Source organism: Sphaerodactylus townsendi, unplaced genomic scaffold (assembly GCF_021028975.2).
Source record: "Sphaerodactylus townsendi isolate TG3544 unplaced genomic scaffold, MPM_Stown_v2.3 scaffold_866, whole genome shotgun sequence".
Taxonomy (NCBI): Eukaryota; Metazoa; Chordata; class Lepidosauria; order Squamata; family Sphaerodactylidae; genus Sphaerodactylus; species Sphaerodactylus townsendi.
In genome coordinates, this window is record NW_025951096.1 from 1 (window position 1) to 12,014 (window position 12,014).

General features: G+C 44.8%; 1 protein-coding gene across 1 annotated transcript; it reads left to right on the forward strand.

The window, feature by feature from the left end:
* Positions 1-93: 93 nt before the first annotated feature.
* RDM1 (RAD52 motif containing 1) lies at positions 94-8,068 on the forward strand (the record flags this gene model as incomplete). Its single annotated transcript, XM_048483160.1, has 5 exons — positions 94-331; positions 2,559-2,747; positions 4,492-4,585; positions 5,900-6,004; positions 7,732-8,068. Coding segments are annotated over 5 exons (706 nt in total), but the record flags the coding sequence as incomplete, so codon positions are not given.
* Positions 8,069-12,014: the final 3,946 nt, after the last annotated feature.

A 12,014-nucleotide genomic window follows, 5' to 3' on the forward strand; every position in this document is an offset into this window, starting at 1 on the left:
ACAGCACAGTTTAAAACATAGCAACATACAACTATAATAACATATATATGGCTCTATTAGAATTAAACAGCTAAAACCCCTATTAAAACACAGCGTTCCGGTATACAATATCTCGTCCGACAACGAAAACCCTCCCAAGAGGGTTTCAGAAATCAGAAATGCAAATCTTCCTGCACGTCAATGGCTCTCTTGGTCCCTTTGTCCTCAGGTGTGTCTCTGTACCAGACAGGGACCCTTTCCACAGCAGACCCTGGTTTTGAACAGCCATAAGTGCCAGGAATTGGCCAACCACTACCTTGGTTTCAACGGCTGGTCTAATCGCATTGTCACGGTAAGAACCGGGGCCGCCTTCTGTCTGGCTTTGTTTCCATCTTGTGCCGCTGTCTCCAGGGAGGCAAAATCCTTGCCTGTTCTTTGTGCAAGCCGTGCGGGTTTGTTCCAAGGATAGGTGAAGGGTAGTCGTCTTTATTTCTAGTCTCACTGGGGTTCAAGGCAGATTATACAATATACTTAACATGACAGGGCACTCAGTAGATAGTTAAATAGAATTTGGGGTCCACAAGAGTTGGATGATGGTAAGGGCCAGCCACTATGAATGGTTGTATCTCTCCCAGGCCCAGGGCACTTGTGGAAGGGGTTGGAGCAGGCTTCCACTTCGTGCTGGGCCGGGAGGCATCGAGAATCTCTAAGAACCAGCTTTCTGTTTCAGAGGGCCACTAAAGCTCTGCGTAACGCAACCGAATAGCTGTGCTTCCCCACGGTCCAGGAGGAATGTTCTCACTTTGTGCTGGGTTTGAAGTTGCAAGCATCTCCCATGCTGCGGGAATGAAGTATAAGACCAACTCCTCTCCCTGGCTACATCCTCTGGAAGGGGACTTGGGAAAGGGGTTTGCTCTTTCTTGCCCACTCAGTACCAAACCACTGAGTCCTCAGAACTGTTACCAGACTGACCCATAAGAACATAAGAATGAGCCTGCTGGATCAGACCAGAGTCCATCTAGTCCAGCACTCTGCTACTCGCAGTGGCCCACCAGGTGTCTTTGGGAGGTCACGTGCAGGATGTGAAAGCAATGGCCTTCTGCTGCTGCTCCTGAGCACCTGGTCTGCTAAGGCATTTGCAATCTCAGATCAAGGAGGATCAAGATTGGTAGCCATAGATCGACTTCTCCTCCATAAATCTATCCAAGCCCTTTTTAAAGCTATCCAGGTTAGTGGCCATCACCACCTCCTGTGGCAGCATATTCCAAACACCAATCACACATTGTATGAAGAAGTGTTTCCTTTTATTAGTCCTAATTCTTCCCCCCAGCATTTTCAATGAATGCCCCCTGGTTCCAGTATTGTGAGAAAGAGAGAAAAATTTCTCTCTGTCCACATTTTCTACCCCGTGCGTAATTTCATAGACTTCAATCATACCCCCCCTCAGACGTCTCCTCTCCAAACTAAAGAGTCCCAAACGCTCTAGTCTGACCCATGGTGGGCCACAGTGGCCCTTCCACCCCCTCAGCCAACCTTGGGATGCCCGGCAGCAGTGCCAAAATACAGAAGCTTGTTTTGGGCAGCCTGCAGGGAAAAAGACATGTGTCTCCCTCCAAAGCAACTTGCATAATGTCCTCTCACACCCTTCCTGACAGGATTCAGTCTACACACAACAGATTTTGCCCTGGAGAGAGTTCCCATCTCCAGCCCAGGACTATACGTCCCAGAGAAGACAAAGGATGTATTAATGTTCTTACCTGCCCTGGACTGGATTAACTAATGTTTCTTCCTCTGACTAATAATTTTAATGACCACCTAACTTGACACTACTATGGTTTCACAGCTGTAACCTCTTCAGATAACTTCTCTGGGCACATTAGGCTGATGTTTCAACCCATTAAGGTTAATGGACTTCCCAGGAAGGGCCGAACATCCCTTTCGTCTAGGGAGATTTAGGATCACTCTGCATAACTCTGAGGGTCCATTTCTCCCTATAAAGAAGCCCACTGTCCCAATAGACAGTGATCTATATCTCTGGACTGTCTGTGATACTGTTCCACAATGCTGTTTCTTCCAGTCCTAGATCAGATGATTATAACTTCTATTGCCCATCCCTCTATTCCTTACCTATTCCGGATCTATCCCCTCACAACTGTCTACATCCTATGGCTGTGTGTATGTTGTGGTGTATTATTGTGTGCTTGTGTTTATCCCTTAATACAGTTTGTTAAACTTTGATCCACTCTCCTGTGTGTTTCTGTATAAAAACTTCATGATCTCAAGGCATTCATGATCTCAAGTTGTCCGGCCTTTTGCAGTGCCAAGAGTCTGCTCCGGCTAATTTCCCCACACTAAAAGGGAGAGACTTCCCACCACTTCGGGTAACAGATTTATCCAAGTGTGAGGAGGATGCTAGAAATGGGAGGAATGTCTTGTCTCATGCTCGTGTTGACACGGGGAACCCTGTCTTATACTATACAAAAAATGTAGCCTGGGATCATTGAGAAGCAATAATAGGATGGCTGAAATATTGCTTCCTTTTTCCCGTGTTGTTGCTGCCGGCATGCCGATGAGAACAGCTTCAGGACATCTCTGGCCTTGAAGAGGAGGAGACTGAAGAGGAAGGCTCAAGAGCTTTGCCGCAGAGCCAGCATCGCAAGTACCTGTGCATTCAGGAATTAACCATCCCGCGACACAGCATCTGCGCCAGAGGAATCGCAGTGGCCGAGGTTCCTGTAGACCCCAGCCAAGGTAACAATGGGGGAGGGGTAGAAATGAAATAGTGCTGGAGCCTTCAATAGGCCACCATCCCATGGGGTTTCAAGGCAAAAGGCCTTCAGAGGTGGTTTGCCATTGGCTGCTCAGCAGTCTTGGAATTCCTTGTTGGTCTCTCATCCGAGGACTGACCAGAACCAACCCTGCTTAGTTTCTGAGAGCCGACCAGGTGAGCTAGTCTGGGCAATCCAGGTGAGAACAGAAATGCTATAGATGGAGAGATACAAAAGGGACATTATTGTTTATATTTTTCATCATTTCTTTGAAGAAGGGTACATGGTTCCCTCCTCCCCCCCACAAACTCCTTAACCTTGCAAATGTCCTGCGAGGTAGATTGACTTTTCCTGAAGTCGACTAGTGAACTTCCTGGTGTGAAACAGGGATCTGGACCCAGATATCTGCAGTCCCAACCAACGCTTTATATATTTGAGAGCCAGCGTGGTGAAGTGGTTAAGAGCAGGTGGACTTTATGGTCCTCCTATGGATTAAAAACTGGTTGAGAAACAGGAAGCAAAGAGTGGGTGTAAATGGGAAGTTCTCACAATGGAGAGATGTAGGGAGTGGTGTCCCCAAAGGATCCGTTTTGGGACCAGTGCTCTTTAACCTATTCATAAAAACTGACCCTGGAAGTAGGGGTGGGTAAGCGTGGTGACCAAGTTTGCAGATGATACCAAATTATGTAGAATTGGTGAGAACACTTAAAGGATTGCTTGAAGAGCTCCAATGGACCTTGATAGGAGATGCAGGTGAGTGGGCTAAGAAATGGCAAATGCAATTCAATGTAGCTAAATGCAAAGTGATGCACATAGGGGCAAAAATCAAAACTTCACATACACGCTACAAAGAGTCGAGTGCTATCAGTCACAGACCAGGAAGCCAGGGATTTGGGTTTTTTAAAAAAAATAAAAAAAAAAAAAAAAAAAAATTAAAATTTCGGTAGAGAAGAGGAGCAAGACTCTATGCTAACAGGGGATAGTTAGGGAAGGAATTGGGAATAAAACTGCAAAGATTGTGTGCCCATATATAAAATGGTGATGCGACCGCGCCACAGATTACTATTGACCAGAGTTCACGAGGTAGCAGCATCTCAAAAAGGATATTGCGGAGATAGAAAAAGTGCAGAGAAAGGCAACACAATACTTTCTCACAATACCAGAACTAGGGGGCATTCATTGAAAATGCTGGGGGGAAGAATTAGGACTAATAGAAAAGGAAACACTTCTTCACGCAACGTGTGATTGAAGTGTTTGGAATATGCTGCCTTGGGAGGTGGTGATGGCCACTAACCCTGGATGAGAAACTTCAAAGGGGCTTGGATACATTTATGGAGGGAGAATTCGGTTACGGCTACCAATCTTGATCCTCGCTTTTACGATGCGAGATTTACCGTGCCTTATAGCGGACCGAGGTGATTACGGGGGTAACAGCCGCAGAAGGCCATTGCTTTCACATCCTGCATGGCGAGCTCCCAAAGGCACCTGGTGGGCCACTGCGAGTAGCAGAGAGCTGGACTAGATGGACTCTGGTCTGATCCAGCTGGCTTGTTCTTATGTTCTTATGTTCTTCTGAAAAGATCCTTAGAATCTGAGTTTTTCAAGCCATAAGGTTTTCAAAGATCTATCGGCATTAATTTTAAAAGCGTTTTGGCGAAAGCGCCAAGCAGACCCTGGTATTTTTTGCAAACCGCTTTCCATGACTCACCAGGTGTTTTACTGGCATTTTCTCTACCTCTTTCAGGGTTCACGCGGCCATCGCGCTTTAGTGCTCCAGAAGCTGGCGGCACAAAAAGCACTCTCAGATGCATTTCAGAAGATTCTCCTCATAGTTCTAGGCAAGGCTTTTAATTTGTTTTTTTTCCTGGAACTCCCTGTGGTTTACCATCCCATAGAATGGTTAGATGCCAGCTTAATGCCAGTGATGCCATACCTTTAGGTCAGTGTTCCCCAACCTCTTTGATCCTGTGGGCACCTCTGGAACTCTGACACAGAGCAGTGGGTACCATCACAAAATGGCGGCCTCTGGAGCCGGAACCAATCACAAAATGGCTGCCTCAGGAGGTGGAACCAATTACAAAATGGCTGCCTCAGATGATGAAGCCAATATAAAATGACAAGGCATGAGGTATATATATAACAGTACCTCTTCAACATTTCAGGCAGAAGCTCTGTTTGATAGGATACCTTGTAATCTTCACAGCCAATCAACACCTTGCCCCACCTACTTTCTAAAACAGGGTGCTCGAAGGTTGGACACTCCACCTGCAGCCAATACAGAGAGAGGTGGAGCAAAGCTCATTATCTGCCCACCCTTTCATGCTTTTCAAGGGCCGTTTGCCGTTTCTCAGTTGAGCCGTGATGTGACTTCAGATCATAGCTTAGCTAAAAAGGGGTTTTTCTGGGTTATTGGGGGACGAAACGCAGTTGTCATTGTGTTAGTGTTTCTGTGCTGACCCAGTGGTAGCAAAGGAAGAAGGAGCAGCAGAGGTGAAGGAGGTTAAGAGCTCGTGTATCTAATCTGGAGGAACCGGGTTTGAGTTTACACCTCTTTTACCGCCCTGAGCACAATGGAGGCTTATCTGGGGAATTCAGATTAGCCAGTGCACTCCCACACACGCCAGCTGGGTGACCTTGGGCTAGTCACAGCTTCTTGGAGCTCTCCACCAGCCCCACCTACCTCACAGGGTGTTTGTTGTGAGGGGGGAAGGGCAAGGAGATTGTAAGCCCCTTTGAGTCTCCTGCAGGAGAGAAAGGGGGGATATAAATCCAAACTCTTCTTCTTCTTCTTCTTCTTCTCTTCTTCTTCTTCTTCTTCTTCTTCTTCTTCTTCTTCTTCTTCTTCTTCTTCTTCTTCTTCTTCTTCTTCTTCTTCTTCTTCTTCTTCTTCTTCTTCTTCTTCTTCTTCTACATGGGCCAATTCCCCCTCCTTCCCTGATCACTCTGCCACAGTGGAGCGGCCTCTGTTTCTCTGGCTCCCTTCCTTTCCGAAATCCACTTGGATTTGGGCCTTCTTTTCATGTAAAATAAATGCTGTTTTTGTGGATGCTCTATAAACAGCAATAATTTCAGACTCCTGCATGCATTTTAAGGCTCAATAAAACTATCTTTGAATAGTTAGAAATGTGGTCTTTTTTGCTTGCCTGTTTCAGAGAATGGGAAGGTGGCCGTGGAGTTCTGCTCCCCCCAAGAAGACCTTGTGGACTGTTTAGCGGACGAAGAGCTCAAGGGGCTCCTCCAGGTGATGTTCAAGTGCAGTCCGATGAATTTGCACACACCTCGGCCACTTTAGCCTAGCTTGCCCAGCTCTTGGACAGCTGAGTTTCGTAAGAGGCAGAAAGGATTCCTTCCTTCTCATTAGAAGTGGCGCTACCTCGTGAAACTGACTGCCAGTTGATGCAGAATGAAAGCCGTTTCAAGAGTATAACCATGTTGGTCTGCATTAGAAGAGCCAGGGCATTCTTATACTATTTTTATCAATTTTCTTAGATATAATTCAAGAACAGCAAAGAGAATAAGGAAAAAGGAAGTACTGCTACCCATACATTATATAAGTAATGACTCTTAACACATTGGATCTTAAAACTGCAACACTAATTTCATTCAGAGAGAACATTGCATCGTTTTAAAATTTGTTACCTTCTAATCTTTAGCTCCAAAACAGCAAAAAATAGGTAACTTATATCTTAATCAATAATAAATTAACATTATTAGTGTTGTTGTTATTACTCTTGCATAATCCTCAAATAAGAAATACAGTTCCTATTTCTCATTAAATTCTTGTTTTGACCATCGGTTTACAAGATTTGTTAATTTGGCTGTTTTAGCACATTCTTCAACTTTATCTTCCCAGAGTTCAGTGTTAAGATCGTTCAGTTTCCCAACGGGATGCAACAATTACCCTTGCGGGTGTTAAGTGCCAACATAGTTCATTACGCTTCTTTGGAAGATTTTCACGCAAAATACCGAATAGCATAGTTTTAGCTGTAAAATAATTTTTTTGGTTTTAAGTATTTTGTGCATTTTCTTAGGTACTTCTATCCAATCCTTCTTGATTTTTTAAAAAAAGTCTACCACATGTGAAAGAAAGACCCAACCTCTTGACACCTCCAGCAGAGATCATCACTATGTTTACTCATTAGAAGAACAAGGTTTGAGTCCAGTTAGCACCTTAGAGACCAACAGGATTTCAAGGGCATAACTTTTTGAACTCCCTTTGTCAGATAGCTGAAGAATGAAAGCAGGAGCTACTTTTTTACACTAGTTAATCCAAGGATGTCAAGAAAGATACTAATGCTTATCAAAGCAGCGTGGTATAGCAATTAGAGTGCTGGACAACCATTTTGTAAGACCCTGGTTCAAATATCCACTGTTCCATGGAAGCGTCCTGGGAGACCTTGTGCGGTCACACACTGCCTAGCCTACCTCACAGGGTTATTGTGAGGGGAAAAATGGAGGGGAGAACAATGTAAACTACCTTGGGTCCCCATTGGGAAGAAAGGCAAAGTATGAATGAAGTAAATAAATAAATAACAGCGGTGGCTCAGAATGGAACTTCCATGTTCAGAGGCAAGCTATTACGAATGAAGGAAAAACCGCAAGGGAGTGGCCGTCTTTTCCTTGTCTGAACTGCTTGGGTGGCATCTGCCTGCCAGATTAGAGAAACCTTGGTTCAGATCCAGCAAGACCCTCTGGTTCTGTTACATAGTTGGGTGAACTATGTGGTTTTGGAGGTACAGCTTGGGTGGACAGGGGGAAAGCAAAACTGAAGATGGTATTCACGCTTGTTGGAACAAGCTGGCCGAGCCTTTTCCAGGGGTCTCACCTCTGGGGTAGGGAGGCAAGATGGGCACGTGGCACCTGAGACTGTCTTAGCGCTTCTTTCAGAGGTTGAGATGTCTGGAATGGAGCTCTCGATTCCGAAATTAGAGCCACCCTGGCCTGCCCAGAGCAACTAACACGCCTCCCCTTCTCTTTCCTGGAGTGACTGACTTTTCTTTCTCACAGTTGAATCCCGAAGGAGAAGAGGAGGTCTTGTCTGACTTCAGCATGGATGGAGAATAGCAACTGGGAGTCTTCATGTTAGATTTGGAGGGCTTTCTCTGACCCCTGGGTCCCGTTTTCCTCCCTGTGCTATTTAAGGACAGCTCTCCCCACTTTCTAAGCACATTCCGTGGCCTGGAAGTTGATTCTGTTGCCTTTCTAAAACATGCACCCAAATCCATTGGAATGGCATCCCTCTACCCGGTGGTTTTCACCTGTGATGGCCCCATGTGGTTTGGGAAGGGCCTGTAGTTATTTTTTCTAATATATTTTTCATTCTAAAGAAATATGTGTGTATGTGTGTTGTCGTACCAAGGAAGTTGCTGTTTCTCCAAAAACGCCATGCAATCTTTCTTTTCATGTTGGACAGGTAGACTCTTCCCTTCCACCTGCCCACCCCCATTCCAATTGTTATCTTTACTGAGATTTCAGTGAGTGTCCCAAGTGGTGGTGAAGATAGATCGGAGGTGTCCAACTCTGGTGCTTCAGATGTTCATGGACTACAATTCCCATCAGCCCATGCTGGCATGGCCAATTGGGCTGATGGGAATTGTAGTTCATGAACGGCTGAATAGATTTGGACACCCCTAGAACAAACTAATCTCACAAAGCTGCAAGAGGCTGAAGAGCTCAGCCTTCCGGTACAATTCTAAGAATGCCGGATATGATCCGTCCAGATCAGCGTACATCACGTTTGGTGTATAAACTCTGCCCCCAACTGAGAACCTGTCGCACCTAGGATGTGACGTCCATCCATCCTGGGCTCCGAATTAGGGCCTGTGTCACTGTTGCCAGAGAGACAGCCATACTATAGTGCTCAAAGTTCTGCTTTATGATGTCACGGCCAATCACATAAAACACCAGATGCTTCATACCCGGATTCAGTGCTAATATAAAAGCCCTTCTTTGGCACATGATCCTGAACACTCAGAAGGAAAACCCTTGGATCAGAAGGACTGGATTTTTCAGTTTCTTGCCCTGCAAAATCCCAGGTGGCAGCAGATTACCCCAAGAAGTTCTTTCCTCCTTTCAAGAAAATACTTAAAATATGTCATAGAAATGTGTCATAGAGATATGACAAATTGGTACAAAACCATCCATATATATTTGCTTTTAAGACATAAATAATACTGTGGTATAATTAATAAATGAAATTTTGAATGAAATAAATATTTTAATGAAATAAATGTCAAAGTCCACAAGTGACAGAGTACATCTGCTGGGTAAATCTGGAACTGGGATACCGATGCCCATGTTCATCGTTTGGGGCAGGCGAGATTTTCCCCCAATCCACCATGAAGTGCCATTCAGTGTCAATAATGTCCATGACACCCAGTTTCTGACGTTCTTGGTTGGCAAGACAAATAGCTACGATGGGTGACACGGCCACTGCATGCTGCATTCTGTCAAGAAAAAGGGAATCCAGAGGGGAAGGAAGGAAGGAGCGCCGCAGCAGCACTGTTGTCCTCTTGATGATATTCATGGCCCGGCTTCTCCAAAAGACCAGCTTCACACAACCCTGCAGGGTGGCAACAGTGTAAGCAGACTGGCTTCTACAATCACCTCCACCCATTCATCCCCCATTCACCCATTCATCCCCCATTCACCCATTCATCATCCATTCACCCATTCATCATCCATTCACGCCAGTAATCTACGCTGGAAGCAAAGCTTCGCAGCAATGGAAAACCCCCATCCATCCCCCATTTATTTATTTATCTATTTATTTATTAGTTAGTTAGTTAGTTAGTTAGTTAAACTTATAGTTAAACATTCATTCATCCATTCATCCAGGCTTCAGGTCATGAGTCACCAGCTGCCTACATTACAAGCCTCCGCACCCGCAGGAGAACTTGCCTTCCTGATCTCCTCCCATCCACAGGATCACCCTCCTCTTCTGTGCTTCCACTCGCCTCCTCCCTTGTCCGCTTTGAGCCGCACGCTTGCTGCCTGGTGGAGAAACAGAGGGAGATTCAGGACCTAAGAGCCTATTTGAGAACTCAGGGGCAGTTTGACTTCAGCCTATTGGGTTCTCCTTCCCAGGACCCTTGGCTGCTCTCTGGAAGGAAGAGCACACAACGAGCCCTGTAGGCAACACACCAAAATACATTAATTATTCTTTCATCAGTGACTACTGATCTTCACACTTCCTCCACAATGTCCTTGGGTCTCCTGTCCAGAATTTTATCTTCAGTCCTCACAGCACAGTTTAAGTCTTACAGCTCAGTGGGGATGGAAGCCCACCTACACCACGTCCTGTTCTGACCCCCTGGGTACCACTCCACACTGACCCTTCCAAACTGGAGAGACCAGACGCCAGGACCATTTGTGGGTCCCTCCTCTTCCCACCTCCTCCTGTTGCTGGACTGAGTGCCCCTGAGCTTGCCATCCTCTGAAGTTAGCAGTGCTCCCATGGTAACAAGGCCTCCTTTGTCAAGCTGGGACTGTGATGTCACAAGTGCCCAGAGGTCACTGCTGCTACAGGTCATGGAAATCAGCCCCTCCCCATCATCCAGCTGATTAAATAACCATATCAATAGATCGATCAATTGATACTAACACTAAAAAATGTGAAAATAATGAAACTAGCTGATCAGTCCAGACACCCAATTGGCCCCTGCATTTGATCAACAAACTGGGACGTCTTCACCCTCATCGTTTTATATACAAGCAGTCAGTGATTCCAGACCACACAGGAAAAAGCCCGTCAGGCTCGATGCTTGGCTGAACAGCACATTGCGAGAAAGATGCTTGTGAAACTGGGGAGTTTAGCAAATGGCAGTTCACGTTGTCCTTTTGCGTTTCTGCAGTTTGCATGCCGCCATTACTCCTCCCCGCCCACGATTAAAAAAAATCAGTGTTTGTGCCAAGTGTACAGATGCCGTATTCAAGACTTTTCTTCAATAGTTGACCATTGTAATGTCGATAGATTGATCCCTTGCTAAGATTAAAGGTACCAATGAAAGATTATATTAAAAATAGAGAATCCGTGAAACATTCCCCCCTCCTTGGTTGCAAGCAAAAAGCCTTCCCCACAGCAAGCAGGGCAGTGGGTAATAATGCTGAACATGCCCTGAAACCGCAGCCAATTCCCTTTGAAGTCAGAGGAACCTCGCTGTGCGTAACTGACCAGATAGTGTGGACACCTGTTTTTCTATCACATCACGGCTGAGTTTGGGTGACCCTGTAGGAAGGGATGTTCAAAGGTGGTTTGCCATTCTCTGCCTCCACATCACAACTCCGGTATTCTTTGGAGGTCTCCCGTCCAAATACTAGCCAAGGTCAACCCTGCTCATATTTGATATCTGACAAATAAGGTTGGCCTGGGCCATTTAGGTTGGGTCTGTGGAGACATAGAAGAGCTTATCGAGGTGCTTCTAAGCCAATGAGCAGAAAAATCCAAGCATTATGAAACTATTTAATTAAGAAGTTCTTCAAGGGCCAACAAACTGTTAGCCAAATCAGGCCCATATCCTGGCGTGCCTTACCTGCTTAAGGAACGCCCGTCAGGAGGAAGATACCAAAAAGAATCTTTATTACAGTAAAGGGAGTTCCAGATAGCAGAAATGGTGGACCAGATCTTTTATACCAAGCAGTAAACAGTAGTGATACACGTACAATACAGCTCTGCAGAAATCTCCATCTATCTCATAATATATTTTTTCTAAGCTTTTGTTCACTTATCTCATAGTTGTGCTGCTAGGCAACGTACTATAATAATACCTTCAGGTGGGAGAGAAAGGAATGTACTATAGTATAGTATAGTATAGTATAGTATAGTATAGTATAGTATAGTATAGTATAGTATAGTATAGTATAGTATAGTATAGTATAGTATAGTATAGTATAGTATAGTATAGTATAGTATAGTATAGTATAGTATAGTATAGTATAGTATAGGGTAGAGTAGGGTAGAGTATAGTATAGTATAGTATAGTGTAGGGTAGAGTAGAGTAGAGTAGAGTAGAGTAGAGTAGAGTAGAGTAGAGTAGAGTAGAGTAGAGTAGAGTAGTGTAGTGTAGTGTAGTGTAGTGTAGTGTAGAATTGTTCTATACTAAAATCCCAAGCAAAATATATATCATTGTTTGCTTCAAGCATCTAAGTATATAGCAAGTTCATCTTTAGCCAGATCCTTTTAAACTCTTTGCTTCATATATCAAAAACTATACGATGAAGTGTATTGTATCATATTCAAATAACTCTGTTTAGAACCAGATAGTGATA